Here is a 13,257-nt window from a genome sequence, read left to right on the forward strand (position 1 = left end):
TGGATGAATATTTTGTATATAGAGGAGGAGAACGAGGTTGAGTATCAAAGGCCAACTAACTAGGTTGAATATCAAATGCCAACTAACTATGTTGAATATCAAAGGCCAAACAAAGACAACAAACCACTTGCAGGACCAATCGTAATCACCCTCTCCTGATGTCACTAGCTAAAAAAATTCCATATGCTTGCTTCGTCAATTTTGCATGTCATTTCAATCTTGAAATACGAAAGTCATATGTTAGGCATTAATTAGAGGAGAGAGAAAATAGATAACCCTGACACATCATTCTAGCCACTCGACAAACACATAGTGAGCACACTACCAATGTTTTCTTTGCCTATACCCTTGACTCCATCGATCAATCAATGAACGATCTAACCACAAAGACCCCTTTATGTGAGCATTGTGGTTTTACAGCAAGAATAAATTAACCCATTGCGAAACAAGTAGTATTACCTTGTACGCTTCCCGATAACAATAAATGTGCTACCTATCATTGATTTGTCGGTTACTTTGACTTTCGTAGACATTCTACATTACAAGATTCTAAGATCCTTTTGAAAAATCTCAATACATTGATTGGTGGCATCGTCTAGACGTCATCTCAAAAAGGAAAGTTCTCGGTTATCATGTTGGTGGCATGGTGCGTCTGGAATAATCACAATGCGGTCATCTTTGACAACACTCAACTCAGCTTTACTCACCTCCTTGACATGATCGGGCCGGAGACTAGGCTATGGGTGATGGCGAGCATCATTACATGTGCAAACTCTTCTTTCTATAAATGTGTTGAAGCACAAGACTTTTGCGTTTATTAGAAAAAGGGCTATTTATTTTAGTGATGATTGGATTGTTTATTGTTCTTATCTCCTATGCAAATAGTATTGTTACATTTTTTACATCATTAGGAGGGTGCAAAGCCCTCCCGATTTCATTAAAAGTGAAACCACCAATTTCAGTTATTATCACAAGCTAGTAGTTTTAAAAGGAAAAAAACAAGAGAATAACAGATGCATGATAGAGTTGATCATTCCATACATAGCAAACAACTAGCATTTTATAAGCGCCCGGAGATGCTACCACTCAATGCCATCATCAGAAAACATCCACGTCACTGAAGCTATTCAGGATCACAATACGATGACGTGTAGACACCATCTTGGTCTTCTTTAGAGAAGATTGACCTGCTGAATTCACCAGCTCTAGCTGAGTGATGTGGCTGAGGGACGTTATCTTCTGATCCCAAGCTATCAAGGCCATGGAGGGGAGATATCACCATTGTTTGCGTGATGCACGGACCATGGGATTTTACCAAACATGGACATCTGGGAGAGGAGGGTCTAATTGAGAGCACCTTCAGTCCTCAAATCATACTATATCACCCCGTCAGCAGCAGATGAGGGAGATCTATCTGACGGGAAATCATCTGGGAAAGAGCTTTTGCTTTTTCGGGATGTTCCTCTTGAGTAGACTTTGCCATTTATTTAGAGTGTCTAGTATCAACCACTGAATCTGCCTAATACCAGACTAAATACATGGATTAACCAAGTCTTCCTGTGGTTATTATCCCACAACAAACTCATGATAGACATTATATAGGAAAAAAGGAAGATCGGTAAACTATTAGATTTTGTATTTTTTGTTGAGCATAAAACCATAATGCATCTTTTGTTTGAATGTGTGGTTGCAAAAAAAGTCTAGGATTTACTTTCAACCTTTTTTGGAGAAACCTTAGGCACATATTTCCTATCCAATGCCAGATACTGGCTTGCTAATAAAAACCATCTAGATCTTAATCTGCATGTACATGTGCTATCTGGTGCATTTGGAAGACTATAAGTACTCACATTTTTTTACGAAAACCAGCCAACACCACCTAACATGACGACCATGCAGAGAGAACAAGAGCGAGGTCTTCGGAAATGCCTATTAAGATGGAAACGACGTCTGTGGACGCCATCGTCACCGGGGTCGACCCTTTCAACCCCAAAGATTTCGCCTAGACCCACACTCGAGCTCCCCACCGAACCTTGGGTAATGGTTCGGACAAGCCAACAACCACCACCACTCCCACTCGGAGTGGACGCGCCCCAGTGTTGAGGATCGACAGTGCCTCCAAGGAGGTGAAGGACGCCCTCGAGCCCCATCATATCATCAATAACGATCATTGGAGAAACAAATTAAAGCTTTTATCTAGAGTCTTATTCCTCTCCACCTCAACAAACCCCGAGTAGGGGGGCTAGCCATTGTGAGCCTATGAACCTTCAAACTGAACCACGACTACATCTGTATCCTTCAATGGTGGGCCACACTAAAGCGAGTAGAAGGGCAGTGGGCCGCACATCACCACTGAGGACTGCCCAAGTCGATGTCGACACAACTCGAGCCAAAACGAGTGTGCAACACTTAGTGCTCCTGCCGCACAAGTAGCACCCACTAGTAGAAAAAGGGGCTTTTGTCCCGGTTAGTAAGGCCCTTTAGTCCCGGTTTTCGAACCGGGACTAAAGGGTCGGTACTAATGTCTCTCTCCTTTAGTCTCGGTTCAATCCAGAACTGGGACTAAAGGGCGCGGCTACGTGAAGCTCCACCTTTAGTCCCGGTTGGTAACACCAACCGGGACTAAAGGAAATTTTATGATTTTTTTTTGAAATTTTTTTTTAAAATTTTTTTTGATTTTTTTTTATTTTCAAAGTGACACGAATCGGGACTAAAGGGCCCAGATGAACCGGGACTAAAGGGACTAAAGGGCCCAGGTGAACCAGGACTAATGCCTTAGCCGCACAAACCGGGATAAATGCTCACATTAGTCTCGGTTCTTGACTGAACCAGGACTAATGGGCTGACCCGGCTTGGATCAAAACTCTGTTTTCTGCGGACCAGCAACAAACTACGCAACTCACCGACCACGTCAGCCGAGTGAGCCATATGCCTCGCTCAACCGGAGCACCGCGCACGGACCTAGACCAGTCCACGCAACACCACCACCCCACAACATGCCCCGGTGCCACCACCACCACCACGCGTGCTTGCACTCTGCCGCCCGCACCACGGCACACCTTTGCACCTTTCGCAATACCCTGCTACCTGCGTGTATATATAAGCCTGCGTGTATATATAAGCGTATGTGTCTCTACCATGTTGAAAAAATACACATCCATCCATAAAAAAAGTGAGAAAAGGTTTTGACTCGCGAAGAGAAGAGGGAAGCGGCGGAGATGACGAGTCGTGCACGAAAAAAGGGAGAAACGGAAGCACATGGAGCCGGGGGGACACGTGGTTGGAGGCCGAGGCGTCCGACGACGCCGCGCGCCGGATCGGCCGGACGGATGAATCAGATCGTTCTCCAGTTGCCTGCAGCCCACGGGAAGCCGCCGCGTGCGCTGCGCCCCGGACACGTGGAGGGCGGGCGACGCCGCGCGCTGCATGGCTGCATCTCCAGCCGGGGACAGAGGGGAATCCCTCGCTGACCCCCTCTCCCCCGAGCAAACTTCCCATCTCGTCTCTCCTCTCGCGGCGGCGGCGGCGGGCGCCGGACGTGAGGTACCTACTTCATCTCTCACCGTGAGCCTGCGCCATCTCTCTCCTGGGACAGTAGGACGGCGGCCGCTTGAGGGAGTGCGGGGACGGTGGACTGAGGGGGCGCGGCCGTCGGTGGGGTGACTTCGACGGCAAGCCGGAGCGGTTCCTGCGGCGGTGCCACCAGTTCCTTACCCCTTACTGATCCCATCGTGGTCACAGTGCGCTCCCAGGAACTGTGTGCCAGGTTCTTCCTCGGTAAATTTCGCTTTCTCATGTGCTCTGATTTTGCTTCTCCGAATGTCATACTCTGAATCTCATTGCGATATCATTTTTCATTTCTTCTGGACCGAAGCCTCATATCGATATACATATATTAGTGATTAATTGACTCGCAATTTGGAACAAAGCCACCTATCCATTCATTCAGCAAATCTGATTTGACAGAGACTGACGACGACAATGGGGCAGTCAGAATCAGTTTAAAGTTTCTATCCTCATGCATTTTTGAGTAACAAATTCTTCATTTGAGAACAGAGTGTCAGATCAAATTGAACTTTGTTTCAGGGATCAGTGCACGTGGGATGAACCAATGACATCGAATGGATCCTCTAGCTTCCAGGGGTTCTACAGGAACCTCCACACCCCGGCGGTGCTCATCGGAGCCGGGTTCGTGCTCGTCGCGCTGCTCATCTCGCTCTGGCTCATACTGCAGCACCTTAGATCCTACAGAAACCCTTCGGTGAGTGCGGCGGGTTCATGTCACAGTATCCCCTCTTTCTGCTGGTGGACCAAATGTCTCCAGTGTAGCCATTATTTATAGCTTGCCGTTGTTCTGATTGAACAAGTTTATCTTGCTGAGAGTTCTGCAGGAGCAGAAATGGATCATAGCTGTCTTGTTTATGGTGCCTGTATATGCGTCTGAATCTGTAAGTTTGAGCCCAAACTTGTTGGATTTGGTTGAACTTGAATAACTCTAGGGATACAATGCACCCACCAGTAGATATGTAAAAGCGAGCAAAACGAATGCTGAATGTGCTATGGAATTGCTGGCTTTAGAAAAAATAGCTACTCTCATTTTCATATCAAAATGTTGGAAGTGTTAAGAAAGATCAGTTATATAATAGAATCATGAACTTGTAAGAAAAACCACCGTATCATGGTTGCTTTGAGCATTTGATTTTTGCCTCCTGAAGATTCTATTCCATTTTCATATTGAACTGTTGACCTGTATGGTTATCCCACTTTTTGATATTTGATTTCTTTTCCCCAGATAATATCGCTGTGGCATTCGGAATTCTCCTTGGCCTGTGATATATTGCGGAATTGTTATGAAGCATTTGCTTTGTATGCCTTTGGACGATACTTGGTTGCATGCCTGGGTAATCTTATTTTCTTCTATGTGACCACAGGAATGGACCCAAATAATATGTGAGAAATCATTGTAAATTTTCCATAATAAACAGGAGTAAATTGCATGGACATTGCATCCTATACATGTTTGCAGGTTATGGAGCAAATTTTGGTTAATTAAATATATTTAAAAATTAACTACAGCACCTCTCTGATTCAGTTGTCCAAATTCATGATACCGTACTGTATTAAGTATTTGGGAAATTGAAAGCTTGACTCTTTCAGGGGGAGAACGGCAGGTTGTTGGCCTGCTTGAAAAAGAAAGAATGGAAGAGCTAAGTGAACAGTTGCTTGAGAGTCAAGAGAAGGCAAAAAATCGTAATCAAAGTAGACTGCGCGACTTCTTTTGCGATCCTAATGCAATGGGGGAGAGCTTATACACAATTATAAAATTCGGCCTTGTGCAATATGTAAGTTGCACATTTTTAGTAATGTTCTCACCTGAAACTGGTCAATAACGACGTGGATGATATCTCCTTCCTTAACATCATTTCAGATGATTCTGAAGACATTCTGTGCTTTCTTGGCATTTATCTTGGAGCTTTTTGGAGCATATGGAGATGGTGAATTCAAGTGGAACTATGGGTAACCATCTCATATCTTTGTATCTCGTTTTGATATCTACAATGTTGAGATGTCTGAATTTACGAAACGGGAGAGGAGGTCAACTCGTTTTCACTAAAAGCATGTCATGCTCTAATACGCAGATACCCTTACATCGCTCTTGTCATAAATTTCAGCCAGACATGGGCACTGTACTGTCTGGTGAAATTTTACAATGCAACGCATGAAAGGCTGCAGGCAATAAGGCCGCTAGCCAAGTTCATAAGTTTCAAGGCCATTGTATTCGCCACTTGGTGGCAGGGAATCGGAATCACAATCATCTGCCATACGGGGCTCCTGCCTAAGGAGGGCAAGGTGCAAAATGGGATTCAAGACTTTCTGATTTGTATCGAGGTAAATAGGCAAATCTTGTAAGTTTGATTGAGAACCATCCTTGGCCTTCTGTTGCTGCAGTAAAGCGAAATTGCTTTCTCTTAGATGGCTATTGCGGCCATCGCACATGCTTTTGTCTTCGGGGTGGAGCCGTACCAGCACATCCCGGTCCATGACCGTGAGCACAGGGAGGTGGCCCATGAGGAGAGCAAAATGGAGTTGAGGGTCGATGTCGATGATGGCAGCAATGCCGTGCCAGCTACCGTGGAGCAAAAAGAGACAAATGTCAAGACTCCAGGAACAAGCATCAGAGAGAGCGTTGAGGATGTCGTTCTGGGTGGTAGCCACCATGTAAAGTGCCCGCGACATGCATTGGAATTTCGAGGTTGAAGAACCTGAATCCTTGGTTTTCTGACAGATTACTTGCTTCTTATTTTGTAGGTCGTCAAGGATGTGGCCCTGACCATCTCACAGGCAATGGAGCCTGTGGAGAAAGGCGTCGGGAAGATCCAGGAAACCTTCCACCACGTCTCGCTGAAGCCGGAGGACAAGAAGAAACCCGACGTCGAGGTGGAGGAGCGTGTCACCGAGAATGTAGTGGACAACGGCGAAGCTGTCGCGGTTGATGCGGAGGTGGAGGTCGAAACAAGGGTGAAAGACAAGGGTGATGGCAGCGGATCTATGGAGAGGTTGAAATCAAAAGAATAAAAGATGATAATAAGAGGAGTGCAAGAGGAACTGGTCCTTGAGAACACGGTGCGCTTCTGCTTCCGCGATTCGAAAAAGGAAACTGAGTAAAACGGTGGTGATGCATCTGTGCACCATGATACCAACTGTTATCCTGAAAATCAAGAACCAACTAGTGGCTGGATGGTTAGGAGGGCGGTTGTATCCCGGGCTCACCAGGGATCAAGCCTCGCGTCGATATTGTTGCCGGAAGCCCGAAACGGATCGAGTGTTGAAGCCATGAAGCTGTGTGGCTGGCTCAAGCCCCATCTGGGATGCTACGTGTCTTTGGTCTCTGCTTTCCCTGCACAAATACAACAAGTTCCTTTGATCATATATTCTCTCAACTTTGTTTCTGAGACAATGTTGTAATGTAGTAGTAGTACTAGTACCAAATTAACTGAGCAAATTGCAACTAACCACCACATTAAGGGCTAGGTTATTAGAAAACATAAGTTTACATTTCTTTTTTACAGAAAGCACCATGGCTGATAATTTATTTATTTTTGAGTAAACCACCGATCGGCGGATTAGAGCGTTTATGACAGATGGGTCTTGTTTAAGCTGGCTTGGCAGAAAAAGGCCAATTTAGATTATCAAACCACGAGAATTTCAAAAAATTCTTAAAAAGATATGGGAGGTTAAGAGGATGATGTCTTTTTCATAGCTCACATCTCATAATTTGTTTCAACCTGAAATTTTGTGTGCCAATAAATCACCCTCTTAATACATATCCCAGATTTTTCAGATTTTTTCAAAACTTTAAAATATGATTTCCATGAAGTTTTCATTAAATATTGGTTTCCTTATGATATTCTTCCCTTTGACTAGTCCTGGATTGCATCCCTCCCAGGCGCTTTGACTAGTCCTGGACCACACATTTATGATAGAGGATGGTGGCGGCTCGATCCAGTCCCACGCTGATGCCCTCCCTTCTTCCCTATCCCCGGGCCCGCTCCACCTTCCTCCGTGCGACACGCTTTGCCTTCTTCCGTCACCTCCGAATCCGCCCTGCCACGACGGGAAAAGTCCAAAACAAATCTTGAAGTTGTACAAGAAAGTTAAATCAACACTTAATTTTTAACCCGGAAATTGGCACTCTAAACTTGTAATCCCGGTCTATTTTGGACCCTAGACCTGCTTGGCACACTGGGAATAATACAATCCCGATCGGGATAACCTGATACTCTCACGTACGAGAATTTAGGCCGGTCCACAATACCACAACAATAATTTGTGAAGTTTAAAAAATGTTTGCACATTTCTAAAATTGTTGAGAAGTCAAAAAAAGTTCCTATTTTCTATTTGTGGAACAAATTCAATTTCCTCCTGTGTTTTTTTAAATGTTTGGAATTCTGAAATTCTATTCACATTTTTAAAAACTGTCCGCAATTTTAAAAAATCACATTTGTCAAAAAATTCAGAATTCCAACAGTTTTTCACATGCTATAATAATGTTTCGGATTTTCACAAATTGTGTCACATTTTTCAAATAATTAATTTTGTAATTTCGTAAATTATTTGTGTTTTGGAAAACTTGGCATTTCAAAATTGTTCACAATTTTTTTAAGGAATGTTTTGCTTTTTTGAGGAAATTTTAAAAGGTTTACCATGTTTTTTAGGGAATTTTTTTGGAAGAATTTTTTTAGGGAAGTTTAAAAACATGTTTTATTGTCATTATGAAAATGTAAAACGTCTATTTCGAAAAATGTTACCGTGTATTAAAAAAATGCTGAAAACATGTATTTTTTACAATGTATATTTTGAAACATGTATTGCTTTTTTTATAATGTATTTGAAAAATGTTCAAAGCTCATTAAAAATATGTTTATATGGTAGTTTTTTAGGAAGTATTTTAGGGAAGTTAAAAATATGTTTATTTTCATTAAGAAATGTACAATGTATATTTCAAAACAAATGCCCTGTATTCAAAAAAGTGCTAAAAACATGCAGTTTAAAAAATATATACATAATGTATTTGAAAAATGTCCAAAGTTTATTAAAAAATATTACACGTGTGCGTTAAAAATGTACATTGTATACTGAGGAAAAGTAGACATGTTGAAAAATCAAAACCAATTAAAACTGGCAAAGAAAATCAAGAAAGAAACAAAAGAAAACCAAAAACATGACGAAGAAAGAAAGAAAATAAAAAAACAGTGAATACGTAAAGTATAACGAAGGAAAAAAACCCAGTGAAGGAAAAAAGAAAACCGAAGGAAACTGATGAAAAATCAAAGAAAAGCTAAAGGAAAAAATAGAGCAGAGCCAGCGAACATACAGCTATGCATGAGTGGTGTGAACGACTGCACTAATGGACCGGCCCAACTCAGCGAATATAAGCTAAACACTCTCAAGGTTCAAAATAGACCGGGATTGATAAGTTCAAAGTGCCATTTCCGATATTCAAAGTTCAGGGTTTGATTTAGCTTTTGCCTACAAGTTTAAGGCTTGTTTTGGACTTTTTCCAACCGCGACGCTCTGCCGTTGTTGTCCTCGATCTAGATTGAACCGTCGCCACCCCTGTCTCTTCTCCCCCCAATACGACGGTCAATGGCAGGGCCCCCAACGGCGACCAACACTCGCCCGGAGGAAGGGGGACAGAAGGCAATTGCCCCGCCTTCTCCCGCCTTCGACGACATGTGTATGATATGCCAGGTCGTCCTCGAAGAGCCTGAGGAGTCGGTCGTCGAAGTAGACGAACCCGGCGTTCGCGGTGCCGGCGCCATGGCTCGCATCCACGCCACCGACGGCAGCCTCATAGGCCGAAGAGAGCCAGCCGGGCCGGTGACGCGCACCGCCTTGGTGCCTCCTCCTGCGCGAGCCGACTGGTGCACATGAACTAATGTGTTGGAAATATGAGCAATTTACCAAATGATTTTATTAGCAGAAATATTAGATAAAGCATGACTAATATAACAGCGACAAAACAAGCCATGCGATTTGACAAAGAGAAGGTAAACAACATCTTCATATATGGACTGTAACTGAACACATCTAGAGCAGCCAGTATAGCAAGTTGCATATATGAAATAGAGTCTAACATATGTAGGGCAAATACTAGAACAAGGAACTGCAGCAGGACCTCTAACAGAAAGGAGAATAACACGTACGGGACAGTAGCAGCAGAAGCGCTGGACTTGGGGTCGGTGTCCTCACCTGCCATGTCGTCGAGGAGGTCGTGGACGTCGGGGAAGAAGTCGTCGTCGGGGAAGTAGTCGTCGGAGTCCGTGATGAATAAGCCAGTAGTCGCGCGGAGCGCTCCCCAAAAACCTTATCACCCTTCTCCCGTACATGACTCAAAAGGTGCGGTTTCGGAGGCCTACTGTCCCGACCTGCGGTGCACGCCGCAAGCCGGCATGGGGAAGATCGTAGCAGCAGCGCAGTAGTCGGAACTTTGTGGCGGGAGGAAGAGGAGCTTCTGTTGTGTCTCTCTAGAGAGGAGCGACCTCTCTTATATAGGCACAGGAGAAGGACGCGAAGAGGCTGCGGCGGGAGGTGAAGCAACAAAGGGAGACGAAGCGAACAGGCAGCAGCCGAAGAGGCGCGCCATTCGAATTCAGTGTCCACTACAGAAAACGTTTCAACTCCCACGTGACCTTTCATATACCCGTCGTGCGTGGCAAAAATTTAGACATCGGCTCGGCTCATTCCCGCAACTCGCGGCGCGTCGTGACGTGACGTGGCGTGGCGAGGCGGGCGGCGGAGAAGGAGTGTGCGTGGATGTCCCTCTTGTTCTCATGCTCATACATGTGGGGAAAGAACCTCCCTTATAAAGAGGTCCAACTCCCTCTAAACTAGCAATGTGGGACTAAACTTTTGTTCCACCTCTTGCATTGCACAAATGGGCTGTGTGGGCCTCTAGGATTTATTAGGAATTTCTGAAACTGCTATTGGGCTAGGCCCAAAATAGACAAAATTCCAGCAATCCCCCACCAGATCCCAGAGGCACACAAAAATTTGCCTTTAATTCCAAAACACTGTTTTATATACTGGTACTGCAGTGGAGACTGTTAAGTTGAACTTCCACCTAGAACTCTATGCTACACTAGTAAGCAACTTGAACAGTGGACTGGGCCTTGAACTGCAAGTTTTCTGCGAATCTAGCTTCACATAAAGCCTTGACCGATACGTGGCTACTGTGGGTGTTCCCTGCGGGTGGAGCTTATGCGTCATACTTCGTGACCTTTCATGAGTTTACTAGAGAGAACCCTACTCTCATAGATTGCGACGTTTGACAATCAGACTCATATAGGTGTGTTCTTCAAAAGATGTTCTGCAAGATAACATATCTGCTTAAATAAGCCACTTAGAACACATTAAGATATACATCAACCTGCCATGCAGATTAGGAGAGTATTGCATCTTCATGGAGTGGTATTGTGAATAGTAAGGATACTCTCCTCTCAGTTGAACAACAGCTTGTCTTCCACATCTAATTCAGGGGATCTCCGATCACAAAGAATAGGTTACCACTGTGAACAACTCATATTGTGGGTCTCATACCCATCTCCCTCGATAGATTATCTATCACATTACGTGATAGACCCTTGGTAAAAGGATCTGCCAGATTTTTAGACGTTTGGATATAATCCAACGCAATAACTCCGGAGTTTTTCATTTTCCTGACAAATTTTAACCTTCTCTGAACGTGTCTTGATGACTTCATGTTGTCCTTTGAGCTGCTCACTTTCGTGATCACAGTTTGATTGTCGCAGTTCATAAGGACACCCGGTACAGGTTTCTTAACAACCGGCAAGTCATTCAAGAGCCGACGAAGCCAATCTGCTTCAACCGTAGTTGTATCTAGTGTTGTGAGTTCTGCTTCCATTGTTGACCTCGTTAAGATGGTCTGCTTGCAAGACTTCCAAGAAACAGCGCCACCTCCATGAGTGAATACATAACCGCTCGTGGCCTTTATCTCATCAGCATCTGAGATCCAGTTTGAGTCACTATACCCTTCAAGCACCTTTGGATGCCCGGTGTAGTGAATTCCATAATTTGTAGTGCCTTTCAAATAACGCAAAACTCTCTCTAGAGCTTTCCAATGCAAATCTCCTGGTTTTGAGACAAACCGACTCAGTTTGCTAACAGTAAAAGAGATGTCAGGTCTTGTAGCACTTGCTAAGTACATAAGCGAGCCAATAATCTGAGAATATTTCAATTGATCTCTAGCCATTCTTCGATTCTTTTGAAGTAACACACTCGCATCATATGGTGTTGGAGAGGGCTTGCAGTCACTATAGCCAAAGCGACTAAAGATCTTTTCCACATAGTGAGATTGAAGCAATGTAATCCCACCATCATCGTCTCTCAACAACTTGATGTTCAGAATGACATCAGCCACTCCTAAATCCTTCATCTCAAAACAACGAGATAGGAAATCCTTGACCTCCTTAATAACATTCAGATTTGTTCCAAAAATCAGTATGTCATCAACATACAAGCAAATGATAACTCCCTCGCCCCCACCATGGCGATAGTACACACATTTGTCAGCTTCGTTTACAACAAAGCCTGCGGTTGTTAAAGTTCTTTCAAACTTCTCATGCCACTGTTTGGGTGCTTGCTTGAGTCCGTACAAAGACTTCAGCAACTTGCACACTTTCCCTTCCTGACCATCTAGTACAAAGCCATCTGGTTGTTCCATGTAAATTTCCTCGTCCAACTCTCCATTTAGGAAAGCAGTCTTAACATCCATTTGATGAACGAGAAGACCATGCGAGGCAGCTAGTGAAAGTAGAACTCGAATAGTGGTCAGACGAGCCACAGGTGAGTAAGTATCAAAGAAGTCTTCACCTTCCTTTTGGGTATAACCCTTAGCCATGAGCCGAGCCTTGTACTTTTCAATAGTACCATCAGGCCTAAGCTTCTTCTTGAATACCCATTTGCATCCTATAGGTTTGCACCCATAAGGACGATCAATTATCTCCCAGGTTTCATTCGCCAAGATGGAATCCATCTCGCTACGAACCGCTTCCTTCCAGTAGTCAGCATCTTCAGATGCATAGGCCTCTGAAATAGAACTGGGAGTGTCATCTATGAGATACACAAGAAAATCATCACCAAAAGACTTTGCAGTCCTCTATCTCTTGCTCCTAGTAGGAACTTCATTGTTCTCCTCCACAGGACTTTCAAAGTGTTCCATCGAAATGGCAGGTTCGGTAATTGTAACTGGTTCCTGATTCGATGAACTAGGCATCTCCTGATTAGATGAGGTAGCCATATCCTTCATGGGAAAGATATCTTCAAAGAAAGTCGCATCATTTGACTCCATGATCGTACCGACATGTATGTCGGGTACCTCAGATTTTACAACCAAGAATCTATAGCCAATGCTATGAAAAGCATATCCCAGGAAAACACAATCCATAGTCTTTGGTCCAAGCTTCCGCTTCTTTGGAATTGGAACATTGACTTTCGCCAAACAACCCCATGTTCGTAGATAAGAGAGTTTTAACCTTTTCTTCTCCCATTCCTCGAATGGAGTTATCTCTTTGTTCTTTGTGGGAACTCGGTTTAGGACATGACATGCAGTCAATATCGCCTCCCCCCACCATGCATTGGAGAGACCCGAAGTGTCTAACATGGCGTTAACCAAATCTGTTAGAGTACGGTTCTTTCTTTCAGCCACCCCATTTAACTGAGGTGAATAGGGAGGCG

The 13,257-nt window shown here is 44.0% G+C and overlaps 1 protein-coding gene across 2 annotated transcripts; it reads left to right on the top strand.

Moving 5' to 3' along the window:
* The first annotated feature begins 3,270 nt into the window (after positions 1–3,270).
* Positions 3,271–6,976, top strand: LOC125515153 (organic solute transporter ostalpha protein (DUF300)). Of its 2 annotated transcripts, XM_048680592.2 has the most exons (9): positions 3,273–3,777; positions 4,087–4,261; positions 4,392–4,448; positions 4,793–4,901; positions 5,158–5,342; positions 5,429–5,517; positions 5,640–5,889; positions 5,974–6,219; positions 6,310–6,976. In XM_048680592.2, exons 2-9 carry the CDS (start codon positions 4,112–4,114, stop codon positions 6,574–6,576), a joined length of 1,353 nt encoding a protein of 450 aa, XP_048536549.2. In that variant the 5' UTR covers positions 3,273–3,777; positions 4,087–4,111; the 3' UTR covers positions 6,577–6,976. The 2 variants fall into 2 exon arrangements, with proteins under 2 accessions (XP_087385014.1, XP_048536549.2); XM_087528888.1 differs by lacking the exon at positions 4,392–4,448 and having other exon boundaries at positions 3,271–3,777.
* The last annotated feature ends 6,281 nt before the right edge of the window (positions 6,977–13,257 follow it).

Source organism: Triticum urartu, chromosome 6A, assembly GCF_056163025.1.
Source record: "Triticum urartu cultivar PI428250 chromosome 6A, HENAU_Tu73, whole genome shotgun sequence".
NCBI lineage: Eukaryota > Viridiplantae > Streptophyta > Magnoliopsida > Poales > Poaceae > Triticum > Triticum urartu.